Genomic DNA, 18,712 nt, shown 5'->3' on the forward strand with positions numbered 1-18,712 from the left:
GGGTCTATTTACAGAAAAGTCAGAGTCAATTTACTGAAAGAAGCGCAAGTTTTTGTACCGCTGCTTCTGGAATAATTTTGCTCTGGATTAAGTCAATCTACTTAGAACTGTACTACAAATTAACTGGCGAAATGTTTTAGTAAGCAATCCCCATACACTTAATAGGGGGGGAAAAAAAAAAAAAATCTTCCTTCAGTAGAGAGGAGCTGTAGAAATGAATCTGAGAACACAATACATGTTTCCCTTACCTAAATATTTTATTTCCCATTATGCCTATTCATTTAAACTGCATAGTAAGAGAACAATACTTTCACAATTCAGTTTTACAGTTCCTTAACTGTGTCACAGCAAGCTATTTTTAGTTACAGAAGCTTAAGTGAATACAGTATCCATCTATGGTTTTTAGGTATACAATTAGGACTGACTCCTGAACTCCTCCTAAGTTAGCCCTAAACAGATGGGTAGATACAAAAAAAAACACCACCAAACCAACCCCACCTCTCTTCCCAATTTCTTGCCTCATGTGCCTTACAAAACCTGCTTCTGTGCCAGGTAGTTGAATCTTACAAGATAGTGCTTTCTAAGCATTTTTTTAAAAAGTTGGCAAAGTAGTTTTTCCACGCGAGTTTCCTCTTATGCAGACTACTTCCCAACAAACACCCAGAGGCTGTCTTTGCTCCTTGTGGAGTTATTTATATTCAACTGAGCACAAAGTAGGTACAGAGCATCTATAACCTGATTCATTGCCTACTTAGTTCTCATTTGTGCAAACCTAAGCCTGAACGGACAAGGTATAAAACTAGAGAAAATGTGAACAACTGCTCAGGTTAACAAATAGGTTGTTGAAAACAAACACCACCAAAATGGAAGTTTTTCCCATTTAAAATACTGACATTAAAACCCCAAACATTTCAGGTAAAATAATTTTTTAAAAATACTAATTTTTTAAAAATCTTCTAAAGAAATGCTGTTTCTAGAAGCGAAGGATGTTCCCCACAGGCCACAATCTTCCAGGGAAGCCTACCTTTAGTATCGGGAAGCTTCATCTAACCAGGAAGGTACCATTTAGAAGCAGGAAAGTTCAATGATGTTTTGGACAAACATTCTGGATCCAAATTAGCCTTCTCCAATGCAACACAAATTAACTGGTAAAATTCCAAACAGCTCTTGTGGAGAAGTCTGGAAGTCACACTGGATGCAGTGAAGAAACTTTCACTTTATTGTACTCAACATCTACATATATTTGGACTCAACCAGTAAGAAGAACGACCTTTTACTGAGCTTAAAATTGGAAATTAATTATACCTGAATAAGCACATTTATTATCATTTCCCCTGACAAAAGGGAAGTTATACTGCTGTAATTTAAGTCACACTACGACAATGGCACAATTATCATGTCCTGGCCCTGACCTGACATTTCTAAATGGTAACAGAAAAGTAAAAGATACAGTTCATACCGACAGTATATAATAAATTAGAACGTTAGGCCAAAAGAGTTACGTGAGAAATAATTTGCTGGTACTTAGCACATCGGTTAGAATATATAGCACTCTGCTATAATTGTCCAGTTACTTTCACAACATATGGTCCTTTAAATATTAATAATATAGTTTAAATCAGAAACCTATACACAGCTGAAGAAAATAATCTCAAGAGAGTCTATATATTGCTATAAGTTTTAACACTGCAAATTACTTAAACAGTATTGCTTGGGCACAATTATTGATCCAACCAGCTGCTACCTTGGCTGCAACAAAAACATATAAAAAGCCCCGAGAAGCTGGAGATACCTTGGCTCTATCTGAATCTGATTGACCTCGGTGGCGTCCCAGCTAATGCGGAGGTATTAACAAGGCAGCACAACTAATTTGCAAGAGTTGCATTCTATTCATAGACAATAAATTGAAAAAAGGGAAACAAGAAACTTTAAAGGAAAAAGAGGACTTTTTAGACTCTTCAAGTATTAGTCTTTTTAAAGAAACAGAAAAACATACTGAATGTGACTTAACTTCAAAACTTGTTATGAGTCTCGCTTCTTGGAGGTCCTAAAGTGTCACTGGCAGAACCTGGCAAGAGACCTGAAAAGGAATCTCTGCAAATCTTTCTCTTACACTTTTTTCCCTAATCCTCCACAAGTGCCATTCCTGACACATGATACTGGACTACACAAAACATTTGTCTAACCTAGCATGGCAGGGATTCTTAGAAATTCTCTTCCTAGAAATTCCAGCAGACCAAGAAGGTTTTGCCACTATGTTACAGAAAATGTGTGCTTAGTAGCACAAATTTGATTAAAAAAACCTGAAAATAATTTGGTGAATCATCAGTATCTGTCAAATTCCAAAACATATTATTTATCAGATATATAAAAACCAGACTAGATGAAACATTTCTTCATTTAAATAAGAGCAGCTGTTTCTCAGCCAAGGGGTAAACCACAAGGTAAGGGTGGAAAGGGAGAGGGACAGAGAGAGAGAGAACAAGAGATGAAATACAGGATGTCTCCTCTCGCCCTCTCCCCTTAAAAATAATAATTTTTTAAAAATTAGAAAAACCTGCCTCAATAAATAGCCAAAACATTTGTCTTTGGCTTGTACTTTTATATACCTGACCATTCAGAGCAGTCCCATAGCAATTTACTGAATGTTGCCAACCTTGTCAAGAGTACTGCTGTAACTTGGCTGTTGCAACAGCGCAGCACAGCTCACCAGTACAGCTCTTTCACTCGGCAGAGCTCACCAGTACAGCTCTTTGACTCAGTCATCCACAGATGCAGTTCTCAGCCCTGTTTGTCACCTTTCTGAAACAGCAGTACTCAAACCTTTTTGTTCCTCCCTATTTCTGCTATAAGAAGGGGCTGGGTTGGACCTGGGGAAAGGTACGCTGTTAGAAAGTTGCTGAAATGCAGCTTAGGAGAGCCGGAGTGGCTCCGGGAAAGCTGCGTGCCAGAGGGAAGGCTGGATGAGCAGTAGCCACCCAGCCAGCGACCGCTCAGGTTGTCATGGGTCCTGCAGAGAGGGATGAGGACGGGCACTGTGGCTCCCTGCTGCGCCCCTGGCCCTGGCAGACTGCTCCTTCCACATACTTTCTTGGCTACTGGGAGGAGAAAGGGAAGAATGTACCCACTTTAGTAATCACTAACATGCAACAAGACAGACAAACGTTTCCTCCGAAACGTTTAACATACAGAATTACAAAATCTCTTTCTCCGCGAAAAGTTTAGCAGAAAGAGAAACAAAGTTTATTTCCACAAGCTACAAGAGCGTATTTTCAACACATGCAAATTATATGCAGAAATGCCCTATGAATCTACTACCTGGAAATCAGATAAGAAAACACAGATCTACCTACAGTATAATGATATTCAGTGGCATCTCCTCACATACTTTCGTGCAGGAATTAAGCAAGACTTTTCAGGAGTTTAGACCTCCTATAGAACACAACATAACCAAGTGCATATGCTGCATGTTCCAAATACATTTATGAAATGTTTAAGTCATGTATTTTAGTAGGTTATTAATAGTTGGTGTTGGCAGAGAAAAGCTACATTTCTCTAAAACAGAAATCATGTAAACCTAGTCATGAATATTTTTGTGAGTAGGTTTTTTTTTTATAAAGCAGTGTACTGACATTAGCTAGTCAATCCTCAACCTTTCCAAAGCAGTAGATTAAGTATTAAAGTACATGCAAGGTGTGGCATTGTATCAGTTCACCCTTAATGGCAGTTACACTTACACATTTAGAGCAAATTCTCTATCAGCTTCATCATTCGAAATCAGAAGCCTATGACAATGCTGAATTTTACCAAGCAATTCTGAGGGAAAAAATCCCAGTGGACAACTTACAGTCTGAGTTGTGTAACTACATATTAAGTCACTACAGGGGAAAAAATTAAAATAACCATTTTCACACTACAGGATAATTATGCAATCTGCAAGGTATGAAGGTAGTGAAAGCGTTCTGTCTCGAGCACTGTGCCTCAGAGAATACTTCAAATATTTGTCTGACCTAACTATGCATTTATCATTTCTGCATTAGCAGTCAATAAAAAAGGAGAGGGGAGAGAATAAGTAACTGGGTAATAATTTCACCTTGGGCAATCAACATTCATATCCAGCATTAATATTCACGAAATGCCCCAAGTCTCAATCATTAATGATTAAGTATCACCACACCCTGGAATATTTTACTACTTATCTGTATTGACATCATGAGATCCAAACTTCAAACGTAATTGCTTGCTATTTTAAAGATCTTCTCGGAATTAAGGGATGGTGGCTATAACAGCATATATAAACTCCACCTCTGCGCGAAGGCAACAGACAATTGAATTTAAAAAGCTGTAGTCTCGACTTCCAACTCCTCAACAGTTTGAGGACATACTAGGACATTATTAAATGTTAACAATCACCTTCCGGAAGACTGAATTTAGAAAACTTAAACCTTAGACTAGGAAGGACTCCTTGTATTTAATGAGAAGCAATCCTTTATCATTTCACCTCACTCAGTATCATACATCTGCTACACAACTTTCCAAAATATTTACAGCCGCGCTCCTGAGCTTACACAACCCAGCTTTCAGTGAACACTAAGCACATGCAAATTGCTTTAGGAATCAAAAACACCCTTGACACCCAGGATCGCACCGGAGTCCCATGTTACAATTCCCTGACCACTGCTTCAGCAGGCACCCACACACATAACGAATCCTTTACGCTGTGAGCTAAGGGCAGTCTCAAAGGTAGGCTGCTGGCGGGTACCTGCAGGCCCTTCACAGCTGCTCCTGCACCAGCTCAGACACTGCCCCGGTAGACGAGAGGTGGGCCTGGACCCACACCCCTGACTGTACTCACACCCAGCTAACCTTTACAACACATAACTGGCTGTCGAGTCCTTAAACAGGCCGTGGCGAGGTCCTGAAACAGGCAGATTCTGAACGGGGATTTAGCCCGTTCTTCCAGCAGTGACGGCAGCACATGATGGCAGATGATGCACGGCATCTGCCAAGCCTCATCACATGCACCAACTCCAAGGGGTCCTGCAAGTTGCCTTCTACCAAATCTTAATTCATTAGATTTCCTCAACAGAATTAACAGAGGATTCAGAAGTCCAGTGACATTCAGGTACAATTCCATTGTAATCACTTTTATAATACCTTCAAATGAAGCTTCTTTAAAAATCTAATCCAAGAAGCAGACATTTCAATGTTTAAATGTTTACCACCTTGTGCAGCATTATTATTTTTCAAGATACTGCAGAAAAATCTGAAATAAGTCATGTATTTACTTTCATTTTGCAAAAAGGACATTTATTTTTGTGACAAAGATGTTCTCCACAAAGTAACTGGGTGTCCTTTTTTGCTGAAACAAAAGCTAGACAGAAACAGAAAAGCAACATGCAAATTGTGAATATTATCAAATTAGATGACACATTTGCTTGAAAATCTAAAGTTTAAGGCACTGCAGTCATATTATTATTCCATATAAAACTACTATACAAAGGGTTAACGTACACTATGTAGCAGTTTATTGTTATAGATAACAATAGAGTTCAATAAATTGGTAGAAGGATTATAGTGCAGTTTTATTACTACCTCCAACACTATTACTGATGTGCTTATTATTACTTTTTTTAATAGCATACTGCTCTTGAGCAACCAGTTTATAATACTTACCCTTTTAAAACTAGGTATACAGACAATACATACATATGAAAAAGGCAACTAAGTTTACATGGCAATCCTGGTGCTGCAGCTAACACATCACATATATATAGTAATTACACACGTCTTGCATGGACAAACCTATTTATAAGTCCAGAGGCAAGAGACAGCTGCCAAAATCCACGCATTTTATACATTACAAAAAAGCATGAACTAGAACTGGTCTTTTTCTCTTGGAAGATGAGGATAAAAATACCACCACTACAAACAGTTTTTGTATACACATCACACACACACACACACACAGAGAGACTACTTTACTATCTCTAAATTACCTCTATTAGCTGCAGTATGTCAAAAGAAATTTTACTCCAACACAAAAAAACCTTAGATGTTGAACATGGTAAAAATACTGTGTAACACTAGGATGGTTTTTCATTATGTTTTAACCATTTCCAAGTGTAGTTCTTTTGTATGCCTTCATTAATTCAATTTATCCTTAAATCTGGAATTATCTAGTATTGTTTTTAGTCTTCACATTAAAAGCAACAAGGAACCTACCAACAGCTGACTCAAATTCACTGCAACTGCAGTTGGTGAATAATGTACCACCCCCCTCACACATACAGCAAAAACCAACTCTTCTCAGGCATGCCCTCCTTTGGGTCTGTGATGCAGACAACGAGCATACAGACCGTAATTCAAAATGTGTATGTGCTCTTAGTAATAGCTTAAAGTATCATACTACCTTTAAAACATCTTACGCTCCTGCGGAAGCAGGATAGCAGGAAGTCGCCTTGCAACGATAAGCTGTGAATTTGCACAGTGAGTATTCATTTTTTGTGTTTATCTGCATCACACAGAAATGCCTCCTATATTACACTGTTTCTTCTTGTTCATTTTATCCTGAACAACGGCAAAATGGAAGCCTCTTGACAAAAACACCTATGTGGGCATTCAGTGTGTAAACACAGACTTAGCACAAAACACCCTGCATGTAAAAGCTTCACTATGTCTGAAGCATGTCTGACACGTGTATGTGTCTTCCACGGACACTGAATGTGTAATTCAGAATACATCCTAGTTTGTGTATAAACTGAACCAGGGACTCGACATATCCCCATTTCCGACACATTTGCAGTACATCCCTTTTTTACTACTCTCACCCAGACATGGAATAAGTGCGTTTCTAATACCGCCACCTTCAGAAAAAAATGAGTGGGAATGAAAGCATTAAACTGTGACTGGGACCGACAGTCCTCCAAACCAAAACTTGTGAGATAGCTTAATTCACCGATAGCTTAATGGCACACAACTCGGTAATTCCACACAGACTGTGACTGAAGGAAAGTGAGTGTTCAGTGTCAGAATCGGCTTTAAAAAAAATGCATTAGAATTACTTACTGCTTTTTAAGAGTTAGCTACAGATTTTACAATTAATTTTTCATATAGGCAGCCATTGGCAATGGTGTCCTAAATTAAGATGAACTCAAATTAAGGCAATCTTAATTCAGATACTTTCTAACTTACTTGTGTCCTCAATAACATTGCTTTAGTCAGTCTACGTGTAATATAAAGTTTTCTTTTTGAACTGAAATGAAGCTATCATAAAAACTTAACAATCTAAAACCAGAATCACTTCCCCAAACCAGATTTAATTTTCATTACAATATCCTTTGCTATGGTAGTTTGTTTGCTGCTCAGATCACATTTCGCACAGGAAGAATATAAAAATAAGCTCTATTTATTGCTTTATAAGCATTACAGCATTATCAAGTAATAAAGGACCTACACACAATCTACCATATTCCTAGTTTGGAAGGCCTTCCAGGTGATAAATATTTTAACGAAACTCAACACACTGCAGGTGCATCAGCATGAAATTAATAGATAGCGATGGCTATGTATCAGCAAACACACAAACAAAAATCTTCCAAAACCTTCCAGTTAATACGAAGTCCAACTAGAAACACAGGAATTCAGTACAGGTCAGAGAAAGAAATACATATACTAAACTAACTCCCGCCCTCTTGGGACTAAATCCTGCCCTCTGCTCTATGAGGCATAAACATAATTGTGCTTCACTCACTGAAAGGAAAAAAATAGTCTTCACTTAATAATCTTATGATTGCTTGATTAGTGCTTGGAAAATAAAAAGCACTACTTAAGTGCTAAATATTACTAGCTTTTTCAGAACATCAGCTCCAAACTCGCCTCTCCCCATTTCCTTCTCTCCTAACTCTTTTCATTCATATCATCAGAAGGCATCTTATTTTCAGCAACAACTACTCGCCTATTTTTTTAAATTTTTTTTATTAAAATGCTGCTGGATGTGCAGAACGACTGTTGAGGTTGCTTGGCAACTAGTGAGACATATCAGAAAAAGAGATAAGGTCCAGAATGAATGGAATTGAAGAGAACTATATTTGGTTTCATTAAGAGATACTAATGCACTCAAACTATACCAATTTGAATTATCCACACTAAGGTGAAATTTTGCTATTTCTTTCACAGAGTCCCACTAAATCCATTAAGCCACCTCCTCAGGCACATACGTGTCTGCCTGTGCAGAAGAAACTTCAGAATCAGGGCTTTTACCTGGGTTAGCAGTTTGGTACAGCAAGGAACAATTAGGTAACACAAACATTTAGTAAGTATTTTGGAAAATTTTAGGCCAGAGGAGATAGTTGAATACTTCAGTCTGCCTTTCAGTGTACCACAAGTCACTGTGCTTCTCCATGTATTTTAGCATAAAGTTGAAATTTCAAATGAAACAATTTTCCCGAAGGTCACAATGTGAAATGAGATCCAAGACTCCTGCAGTGGCAAAGAACTGATTACAAAGGTCAAAAAAGCCTTATGCAGCAGAAGACAGAAAGATGCCTAACAGTTCCTAGTGAAAGAGTTTCTTTCTTATCTCAAGCTCTTCAACTAACTTTATCTGGATCATGTGAGTAAGAATCAACCAGTCTGGCACAAAAGAGGATCTTCTAACATCACCTCAGACTCTGCCCAGTCTTCGATGCTTCAGAAGGAAGTGAGAACAGCGACAAAAAACAATCTCACACCTGCCTAATTTTTAGGTATCTTTCTTGCATAGCACTGCCTCTACACGGCAATGAAATTGTGTTTGGACACCCTACTTCTGAACCTTGTACAACTCCTGTGGCCTTTGTTTTAAATTCTTCCCAGTAATTCCACATCCTTCATGAAGTGAAGACACCAGCATAGCATATATTATTTTAATAACACTCTTACCAGTGTTGGAAGTCCACTTTATCACTTTCCCTTTTTTTAGGCATCCAAGCTTGCATTTGTCTTTTTGCCACAAAAAGGCATACTAAGGTAATTAACTAATTGACTTCCAAGCCCTTTTCCAATTTTACAATCTACATTCTGACGCCCGTGAGACTGTTTCACATTCAGCTGTACTAAAACAAATTACTGAAGTACAACTTTTAAACACGTTATTCAGATCACCCTGGAAGAGTAACCTGACCTTCTCAGTATGAACTACATGGCCAGTTTGCAGAGAGGGGTTTCAGATCGAATCGGGCCAGCAATCTAAGGAATGATTTTATATATTTAACCACTAGTTCCCTGGAGGCTTTCCAAGAAGTGGTCCCACTCGTTGCCTGTATTAACCACTGCGCTGAGAGATCCATCAGCAGGCCAGCTTTTACATTACTGTAATACATGCACCGCTAATTTCACACAATGCAACTTCTAAAATCAAAATACAGTGTGATATTACATCAAATACCAAAACAGTTGATTTTATCGATCAGTACTATAATCTTTCCAAAAAGGCACAGGTTCATTCAATAAGATCTCACTATGTGTGAGGCTAAGCCAACTGTTAATAACGTTGTTCTTTTACATCCTTGTTGCAAGAAACCATAGTAAGTAATAATAAGTTTAAATGCCCATATTTGATGCCAAGCATCTGGATGATCTCTTACTTTAAGCAATGCAATTGTTCCCCCTTTTTTAAGAATTATAAACAAATTAACATTAGCATTTCCCATAGTTTCTCACATAGTTCCTTTGGGATTCTTGTCCATTATTTACTGAAAATATCCATATTCTAACAGATTATCCTGATATTTGCCCTTCTCACAGATGCTAAACTTCCTTTTCTATTTCCAGCATCGTACAGGATGGATACATACTTTTTTGGTAAGGAATAAATTAGCTATAGAATATTTTTGCTTTCTCTGCCTAACTATGTTATCATTTTACCTTCTCCATTTAATAATTAATCTATGCTCAAACAATACTATTAAAAATAAAATTAAGTGAAAAAATTACTGTTTTCATATTGTCCAAAATTATCAGAATGGAATCTATTAATTTTAATTAACAAAATAGAGGTCTCAGCTGATTCCAGTTAATCCCAGAGAAAAGTAAATTTTTTAAATCTATTCTGGGACTGAATTGGGTTAACTTTCCATTTCTGTCTAAGGGCGATATATCTAGCAGGCCTTTTTTTTTTCCCCTTAATGATATGTGCATATTAAATACTACTTATGGACATCATCTAAGACTATCACTTCTGTTTACTTTCCCTGCTCCCTCCCTCCCCCTTTCAGACAACTTTTTATGTTTCTAAAGTATGAATAAAATTGTGAGGAAAAAAGCCAGACAGTATGTTGCCTACATTATTTCGAGATGTTTTTTCTGACTCCCTACGATTGTGCAATGTGAGCAGAAATGCTTTACTAAACTCAGTCTTTTTGACTTTTTTTCTAGCCCCTTATTTTCCAGCGGTTTCAAAAAGATACTGAGGTAACAGAATGCTATAAAGTTCTTCAATGATAAACATAAGGAAAGTAAATATATACTTGCATAAGATGCAATTACATAAAATGAAGACTGTCCAATTAAGTCAAGGCAAAAGACAGAGGCAGTACGGAGCATCCCGAGTTCCCAGTGGTTTGGTGAAATTAGAGTCCAGTGACACAGTTCCCTCCCATTTTCAATTCAAAAAAACTAAAAGGCAATATAGTTACATTTGCAATTTTTAAGTGTCTTATGTGTAAGTTATGGATGTATTTTTATCTACAATGTTCAGCATAAGCAGAATGTGTTCCTACGAGTAACTATTTTGAAACAACATTAATCATTTTTACATACCAAAAGTAAAAGGTTGCATCTAATTTACAGGCATCTATTTTAGTATGCTTTAAAACCCAGTACCGAAAATTCAGTAACTTCCTACATTATTGAAATTTAACAACAAAAAACCCCAAACAACCCCATAAAGCAAATCTTCCAGAAAGTTGTATAACACACTTGCTGCAAAATACATTGAGACAAAGTATCGGAAAACTTAAAATTTTTACTGACACTGACCCTGCAATTGTTTTGTCAAATATTTGGAAGTGTGGAAAGCATAGGCCAGGACAGGAGAACTGGAGCTGCTCTTCCTGACCCGCATATGGACTTGGGGCTTGTACAGTAGATTGGGGCAGAGTATTATTAGCTTTCCCGAGAACCCAGAGTACTTAACTGAGCCTTTTTCCTTTCAGTTTTCTCACTTGTTTAAAGAAAAAGAAAAATTTCCTCAACTTTGCATTGTGCTTATAGGTTTTTTAATGAATAATGCAGTGCTGTGATTATATTCTCATTTCAGAAAAACAAAAAAATTAAATAAAAAGTATTTAATAAAATCTTTTCAGCAAACGGCTATGTCCTTAGGATTATTATCTTTTGCTTATTAAAAAAAGTTATTACAATATAAGTTTTCATCTTTATCTTAAATGGTCTTAAACTGTTAAAAGCAACACAAAACATGTGAAGCTATGCCAATCACTGTTATGCAATTAAATTAAAATTCATGAAACCAATTAGTTTCATTTTTCCACAATAATGCCATGTTAAATCAAATTTAGCTAGCTTTTTTTTTTTTTAAGTTTTTTAAATTATCAGGGCTAAAGCAGGTATTACACACAGTTTTCTGAACATATTGTGCTGCGTCCTATTACATATTCTTATCTATTTAAAAAAAAATAAATCAAGATATAAGCAAAGCATCCTTTCTCATTACAAACTTAAAGAAGAAACCTACTTTACTGATACCCATTTCCTTGCAACAATTTCTAATTAACATGAACACTTATATAGATAATTCTATTGGCAAATCAGAATAAAGATGTCTTGTCTTGAAGTAAACAAAAGAGTATCTATGCACATAGACCTACAGACAAGAAGAGAGTATTTAAATCACAGTGATTAAGAAGGCAATAGTAAATCCCCCAGCTAGCTGTGAAGTCGCCATTCAAGACTAAATGTAACGTCTGCTGGGACCACACTAAACCTCAGAAGGAAATACCGCACACCCCTGCCTGCTCCATTAGTTCACCCACCGCTCTTGGGAGGCTACAAGGGTGCAGCTGAGAGAGATGATTATTCTCTGGTGCCTTAACTAAAAAGACAAGTGAACACAATGACTTATTAAACAGCCCTTTGGAGAATACAGTTAGCAACAGGTAGCTAATAGAGAAGGTCACAAGCTTTCTTGTACTTTTGTAATAGCAAACACCTTAAAACAGGACATCTCATCAAGACATTCCACTACTATTTCACTATCCTCAAAAAGCGGGTAATTTTGTCCCTTAGCTGCCAAAAACATGCCTCAATGTATTGCTGTTTCTAAGTCAGTCAGCTGTAAACAAGTAATTCTAATTAACTGCATGTTTACATTACAGTACAGTTGTAGAAATAACTACTAAAAGCTGGTGCAGCTACACTTGCACTGTATCCTCAATACTCTTGCATCTACTAGGAACTCAAGATTCAACTGTCGAAGTAAAATGGAGGGCATATTATTTTCGACATCAGGATTCGAGTTACATTAAAAAAACCCAACCCCTTATCATTGGAAATTCCTTCATTTCAACTTGAGAGCTTTGAATGACCAAGATTAAGCTGAACAATTTCTGTATCTCAGCTCTTCATCAGAGATGGGACTTGGGCAATCCTAATATACAAACGCATGATGTATCTAAAAACAGAGATAAATTTGCCTGCTGGATTATACTTCAAAGCATTAGCTACGCCTGCCTTGATCTAGGAGACGCTTGGGAAGGATGCTTACAAAACTGGAACAAGAGCAGTGTTTTTCATTTTTAAAAAAATCCCTCAGAACCTCACAAACCTGCTCCCCCAGCCCAAGAGAAGAGAAACAACAGGACACATCTTTGCTCTTACTGAACCTATCCCACAGAGACCGTAACAATGCAGGAAGGCCAGCAAACTAAGAAACAGGAACAAGAAATAACACTCATATCTAGATTGCTAGAAGGAGCCGAGAAAGGCACAGCATTTATTATAAATAAATTATTATGGGACAAACATACTAGGTTTTAACATAACAAAATTGAAAAAATTTCCCCAGCTGGAATGACTGGCAACAGATAAAAAGTAGCTATGTAGAGAAGTAAGGGGAATCTTCAGGGATTGCAATAATGTGAAGGTATAGTTTTAATACCAAAAAGGTAACCTTCCATGAGCTTAAGATGATAAAAAGTATTCTATTCATATATAAAGTAATGCAAGCATCCATCTGGATGAATTAGTAAAACCATTTTTTTAGTGGGAAATTCAGAGTACCACCCAGTCTGCCCATCAAAAATACACGGGACAAGAAGAAATCCAGTGAGATACTATAGAAGAAAATTATTCACATAGTACTGATTCTGTAACACTGACTAGAGAAAAGGTAATCACTCTGCAGGTCTAATTCTTGAGAAGAGTTGGGGAAAACCTGATACACTGACTTTTTTTCAGAAAGGACACTGAAGTGTGGAATATAGATATATATTTAATATTCTCCATACAGAGTTGTATTTTTGAAGTTATCTCAAGTTTTTGGGGGTATTTAATATAGTTTGTGATTTATTAAATAACAGGTTAAATAGAATATGATACATTGGCTTATACTAGTAGATCTTTGCTTAAGATAAAAAAATGGAGAAATACACACCACTTCCACTTTAACTCATGGATGTGCAGAGTAAAAATATTTCAAAAAATATTCAGAGTGAATTCAGGAAGAGCAGGACTTTTTTTAGCTGTTTTCTCTCAGTCTCACTCTCTCTCAGATACTGTTGTCCAACTTCAACCAAACTTGAAGGACGGTTGCTGTGACAGAGTTTAATTTCCAGAAATGAAAATCAGAGGCTGAGTAGAAGAGACCAAAATTAGTGCTCCTATGAGGAAAAGAAGGAAGAGTTCATGTAGATCTGCACCAGCCACAGCACATACTGACTTTGTCCAGGCAGCAGGAAAAGCAGAAAAATGGAAGATAAAGGACAGGACGATCCAGGAGTATTTAGGGGTCAGTGTTGCAGGGAACATCAGGGCCATGGACTAGAATGAGGACTACATCGGTTGGAGGAAACAGGAGACACTTGGAAAGCTACGGGTCCCGTGGGGAGGAACTGCAGATGCTGCAGGGGACTGGGAGGGACTATAGCAGAAAAGATTTGGGAGGCACAGAACAAGTTACAGAAATCAGACTTCGTTAGCTCAGCTACCCACAGAACAGTTTATTTACTGTTTTGAGAAGGTAAAAGGAAACTTGCAAATTTTGTAAAACAGGGTTTATTTTCATTTGTTTGTTTTTACCAAAACTAATGGGTAAAATCCCACATCTGCCATCAAAAGTCAAAATCCTCCCAGACCCATTCACAATGTCTTCCACACAGTTAAGTCTTAAGGTCTCTTCTGTGTCTCTCTTTTGCTTCTCAGATTACATCACTCATGCTTATTCCACTATTCATAGTTATTGCCCTTCAAGCTCTCTACAACTCTAACTATAAAGCTTTCTACTACGTTGATAGCTGCCTATGCATGCTTAAAAAGCTTTTGTGAAATTTAAACCTCAAAACAAATAAAACTACTGCCATATTTTTGGCAAGTCCCTTTACATGCCAAATCATGTCTGCAACATATGCAAATTTAGCTTAAGGGATGAGTTTACTACTGGGGGTTTTTTTGTTGTTTTTTTTTCTTTCTTTTTTTTTTTTTTTTAAATCAGAAAACTGAAATATTTAACTGAAAGTACAAATGTCAAGTTGCAAGGCCAGGAACAGTAATTCAGAGGACAGAGAGCTCTCAACAAGCAACAACGCAAAACTGGTAGTTAAAATACTGCTTTGCGAGAAGAACTCAACATTTCCCACAAACCAGTAAATGCAGGTAAGACGCATGCTCTGCTATGAGCAACACCTTGTTTCCCATGTAATTATAAAAATAAGGAAATTTTTATGTTCAATTCTCACTTTCCTTCTTTTACCTAATTAAGAGTTTCTTGAAAAAGCAAACACACAAAACAGGCAGTTGAAAATAAAGTATAATGTAAAAAACAAAAGTCTGTGCTTTCTTTCAATACTGTGTTGTCATCTCTCCGCTTATGGTTAGCCTAAGCCTACCACGAGCATCTAAAAACAGATAGAACTAACCAGCTTTTTAAAACTTCTAGATTCCTTCATGCATCGCTTTTCTGTAATACTTTCAGGAACCTAAAAAGCATCATTTTGCACCCTGAAGAAAAAAGTTTCACTTCACTTGCACATGGAAGTATTTCAATGGCTTGATTTCAGAATGCCTCTGAGCAAGGTAAAGGAGTTTCTCCATTGACTGTTAGAATATTCAACATCACAATATGTTAATACTCTTTGCCAAATAAGGCCCGGTGTAGCTGTTATAAATAATCAGAATTTTCTGAAAATTCATCTTACAGTATTTAAAATAACACCTGAGTAGCAGATTTAAGTGCTAAACATTTGCACACGTTCCTAATGGAGAATGTCTCATATCTTAGGGTAAGATACCCCAAGAAACTTGAAAAAGCCAAAAACGAGAAACTTTTTTTGCCTTTTTTCTTTATAACATAACGAAATACTAATGCTGCTTCGCTGAGTTCAGGCTTACTCTTTCACAGAATGGAATTTTCCCCTTTGTAGAAATAAAAGTATTTCCAAAGAAAAGATAATTTCAAGCACATAAACACAGCATTAAACACCCTAACAATGAAGGAATTTCTTGTTTGCTTAGGTTGTTTAACATCACCAGATATTACCTCCCATTTCTTTCAAGTTGATGGAAGTTATATTTAACGTGCATAAACATTTTGCATCAACTTTTACCAGCTATATGCAGTATTCAGTTCTTAATCATAGTATTTATTCGCTGTTTGTATATTCTTGTCTTTTGACAAAACTCAATTACACAACTGTGTCAGTTCTTAGGACAAGACCTAGAATAGATTGAAATACCTATCCCTGCTCCCCTCTCCGCCCACACCTTCACTTTATGTTCTATGGCACAAATTTTGATCAAAACCCATTAACTAGTTGTTCAGCTGGAATGGAACTTTTCATAGTCTTGAACAGACATGTACACACAAATTTTCCAGCACAGTAACACCTCGTCTGTGTCCTGGAACAGGAGCTGAGGAAAAAAAAAATGCTCTCTGCCTCAAATCTGCAGAAGCCTCCCCATATACATTGTGATGCAAAGAAAGAAGGAAAAAAAAAGGGGGGGGCAGGCGGAATCACATACACCAACTGATGTGACCATTCTGAAAAACATGGCATTGGTACACAAATCTAAAGGAACTGTAAAAACAGAGCAATAACATTTGTGTATACAACTAATACTAGCCATTAGGAGGGAATTCATTATTTTAAAAGACTTAGTTATAAATATTATACTTTTTCCTCACTCATAACATTAACTTCCCTTCCATAAAAATCACACACACAAAAAGACCAAAGTAAGAAAACAAAACACAGTATCAGATAGAAGAAGAGTAAAGTTACCAAGGCAGAAGTAATTTCAGTCACAAAACAGATTTTAACACTGACCAACGTGACTAGATAACTTCATTTACTGGTTTATGGGAAATAATGGTGGTACTGCAGTTCAACTTTTGGTGAACGAGATGTATAAAAAAAGATTAGAAAGCATCAATGACTACTATTCCTTCCTCACAAACTACTAAATCCAGGTGAGAGAAAGTTCCAAACCGTTAAGAGGGTGACTTGGCTTTCTTAACTTCCTCACTAAGAGAAAATAATTTTTAAAAGTACAACAGAAATGCAGATATATTTGTCATCTAAGTCTTGAAAATAAAGCTATTCAGTTCTGCTTCTGCCATCATCATTAACAGATTTGATAAATACACAAACTCCTATTCAACACTTCAACATACCAGTTTAAGAAATAAAGTCATCATTATACAACGTCATTTGGGAAACTGAGGCTGGGAAGTGTTATGTGAAATTCCCTATAACCTCAAGACTTCCTGAATCATAAATACTAACCAAACTTAGTAATCACAAAGGCACATTCCCCTTATTTGTCAATCTTTGTAGTGGATTCCGTAAGTCATATTTCAACAATTTATTTCTATCTAAGTATTTCTGCTTGTCCCAGTTTTTCCCATGACACTTCAAAATTGTCTATCGACCTTGCCAACTTCCCACTTTCTAAAAATCACGCATGACAATGACCCTCTCCTTAGAGTCTATCAGCCAAACCCACAGTGATCACAGAGGGAAGAGACAACTAAAAAAAAAAAACCAAAACAAAAGTTAGTGAAAGGCCATCATCTTAGAATCAAAGAACCCCAGCCTCAAGATAACACAGGGAAGTTTTTTTTCCTCTTCAACCTGAACTATACATTTGCATTAAATCTTCCAACTATATTCCTTACTCCTCCAGTCCTCCCTTTCCCATTTTTAATCCTTTCTGGTTCATAAAGATTGGCATCTGAACTTCTGCACAATCAAAAAGAGAAGGATTTAGCTCCACTTTATCAGTGGATGCTCACAAAAGTATGTGAGCAGTATGTAACAGCGGAGACCTACTCCTCTGGAATAGCCTCATAAAAAGACAGTTGAAGTGTTGAGGAGGGAGGGAAGGAAAGGAAGGGAAGTCACAGGCTTCCTGCTATTACAAGCCAAATTTAAACCCTTTCTACATCACAAGAGGCTCTGTTGTTGGCAGTAATGCAAAGAGTAAAAAATTTGGTTGATATGGAGTCTTCACTATGCTTCAAATTCAACTCTTCTATGTTAAAAGATGAGGCACACTGCAAGAATACTGTGGGGAAGCCACGCTCCCATTACTTATGAAACCGCTGTAGGAAGACATCAGAAGCCATCCTGCAAGAGCTGGAAGCAGGCTAAGCCCTTCCAAAAACTCCATCCAGAAAAACCTGTGCTGTAGACCATGCCTTGCTTCTCCAATATTCTACTCCGCTTACCAATGCCACAGCGCTGTTACTTCCCACATGCCACCTTCACAATAGGAACAAAAAAACAAAAAAACAAAAACAAAAAAAATCTCTCTCTAACTCAACTATAGATTATAAAAAGAACATTAGAAATTTTTTAAACAGTCTTTACTGTAGTTAACTTGGCTAGAACTTTAACCACCTTCAAATTCACCTTAGCATTGTTAACTATTAAGAATATTAATTACCTGGAACACTTGATTCCATACAGTTCCTCAAATAATTAATTAGCTAAAGCGATCAAGGATCTGGAGTCCCAGAGGAAATTCTTCTAGTTTTGTAGAACTACATAAATTTCACCTTGTTAAATGCTACAACTCTGTGTGATGCCAATTCACCTAAATGCACATGACAACTGTCCCTTCATCTGTTTAGGGGCAAAATCCTAAGAACAAAACAAAAAATCCCCACACTCACTGAAGGAAGCTAGTACATTTAGCACTGGATATCCTGTTTAGCCACCAGAAATTAAGAAGAGTATTTGAGTAACACTAAAGAAAAACTTTTGATTCCATTGTTCGTAGCACATTAGACACCTTTCATAACAGGTATCCTCCTTCTGTTTCAAACATCAGTTACCACAGGGCAACCAAATCAAAGGCAAACAAGTTTTAGACAGGACTTTAAACTGGATTTCTTTCAAGCCACATGAACAAGCCGCATCAACAGAAATAATTCAAAACTACTGTTACGTACATGGACGCTAACATTAAAAAAATGTCTCTTCATCTCCGGCATACT

The 18,712-nt window shown here is 36.9% G+C and overlaps 1 protein-coding gene across 4 annotated transcripts in view; it reads right to left on the reverse strand.

The window, feature by feature from the left end:
• GNAS (GNAS complex locus) overlaps window positions 1-18,712 on the reverse strand; it is a 163,910-nt gene that overhangs the window by 76,945 nt on the left and 68,253 nt on the right. The window contains exon 3 of one of the 4 annotated variants that reach the window (XM_059827373.1): window positions 3,037-3,062. The exons of the other annotated variants lie outside the window; for them this stretch is intronic. Coding sequence (XP_059683356.1) covers window positions 3,037-3,062 — 26 coding nt within the window. The remainder of the gene's footprint in view (window positions 1-3,036; window positions 3,063-18,712) is intronic. 4 annotated transcript variants of the gene reach the window in all.

This window comes from Gavia stellata, chromosome 20 (assembly GCF_030936135.1).
Source record: "Gavia stellata isolate bGavSte3 chromosome 20, bGavSte3.hap2, whole genome shotgun sequence".
Classification (NCBI taxonomy): domain Eukaryota; kingdom Metazoa; phylum Chordata; class Aves; order Gaviiformes; family Gaviidae; genus Gavia; species Gavia stellata.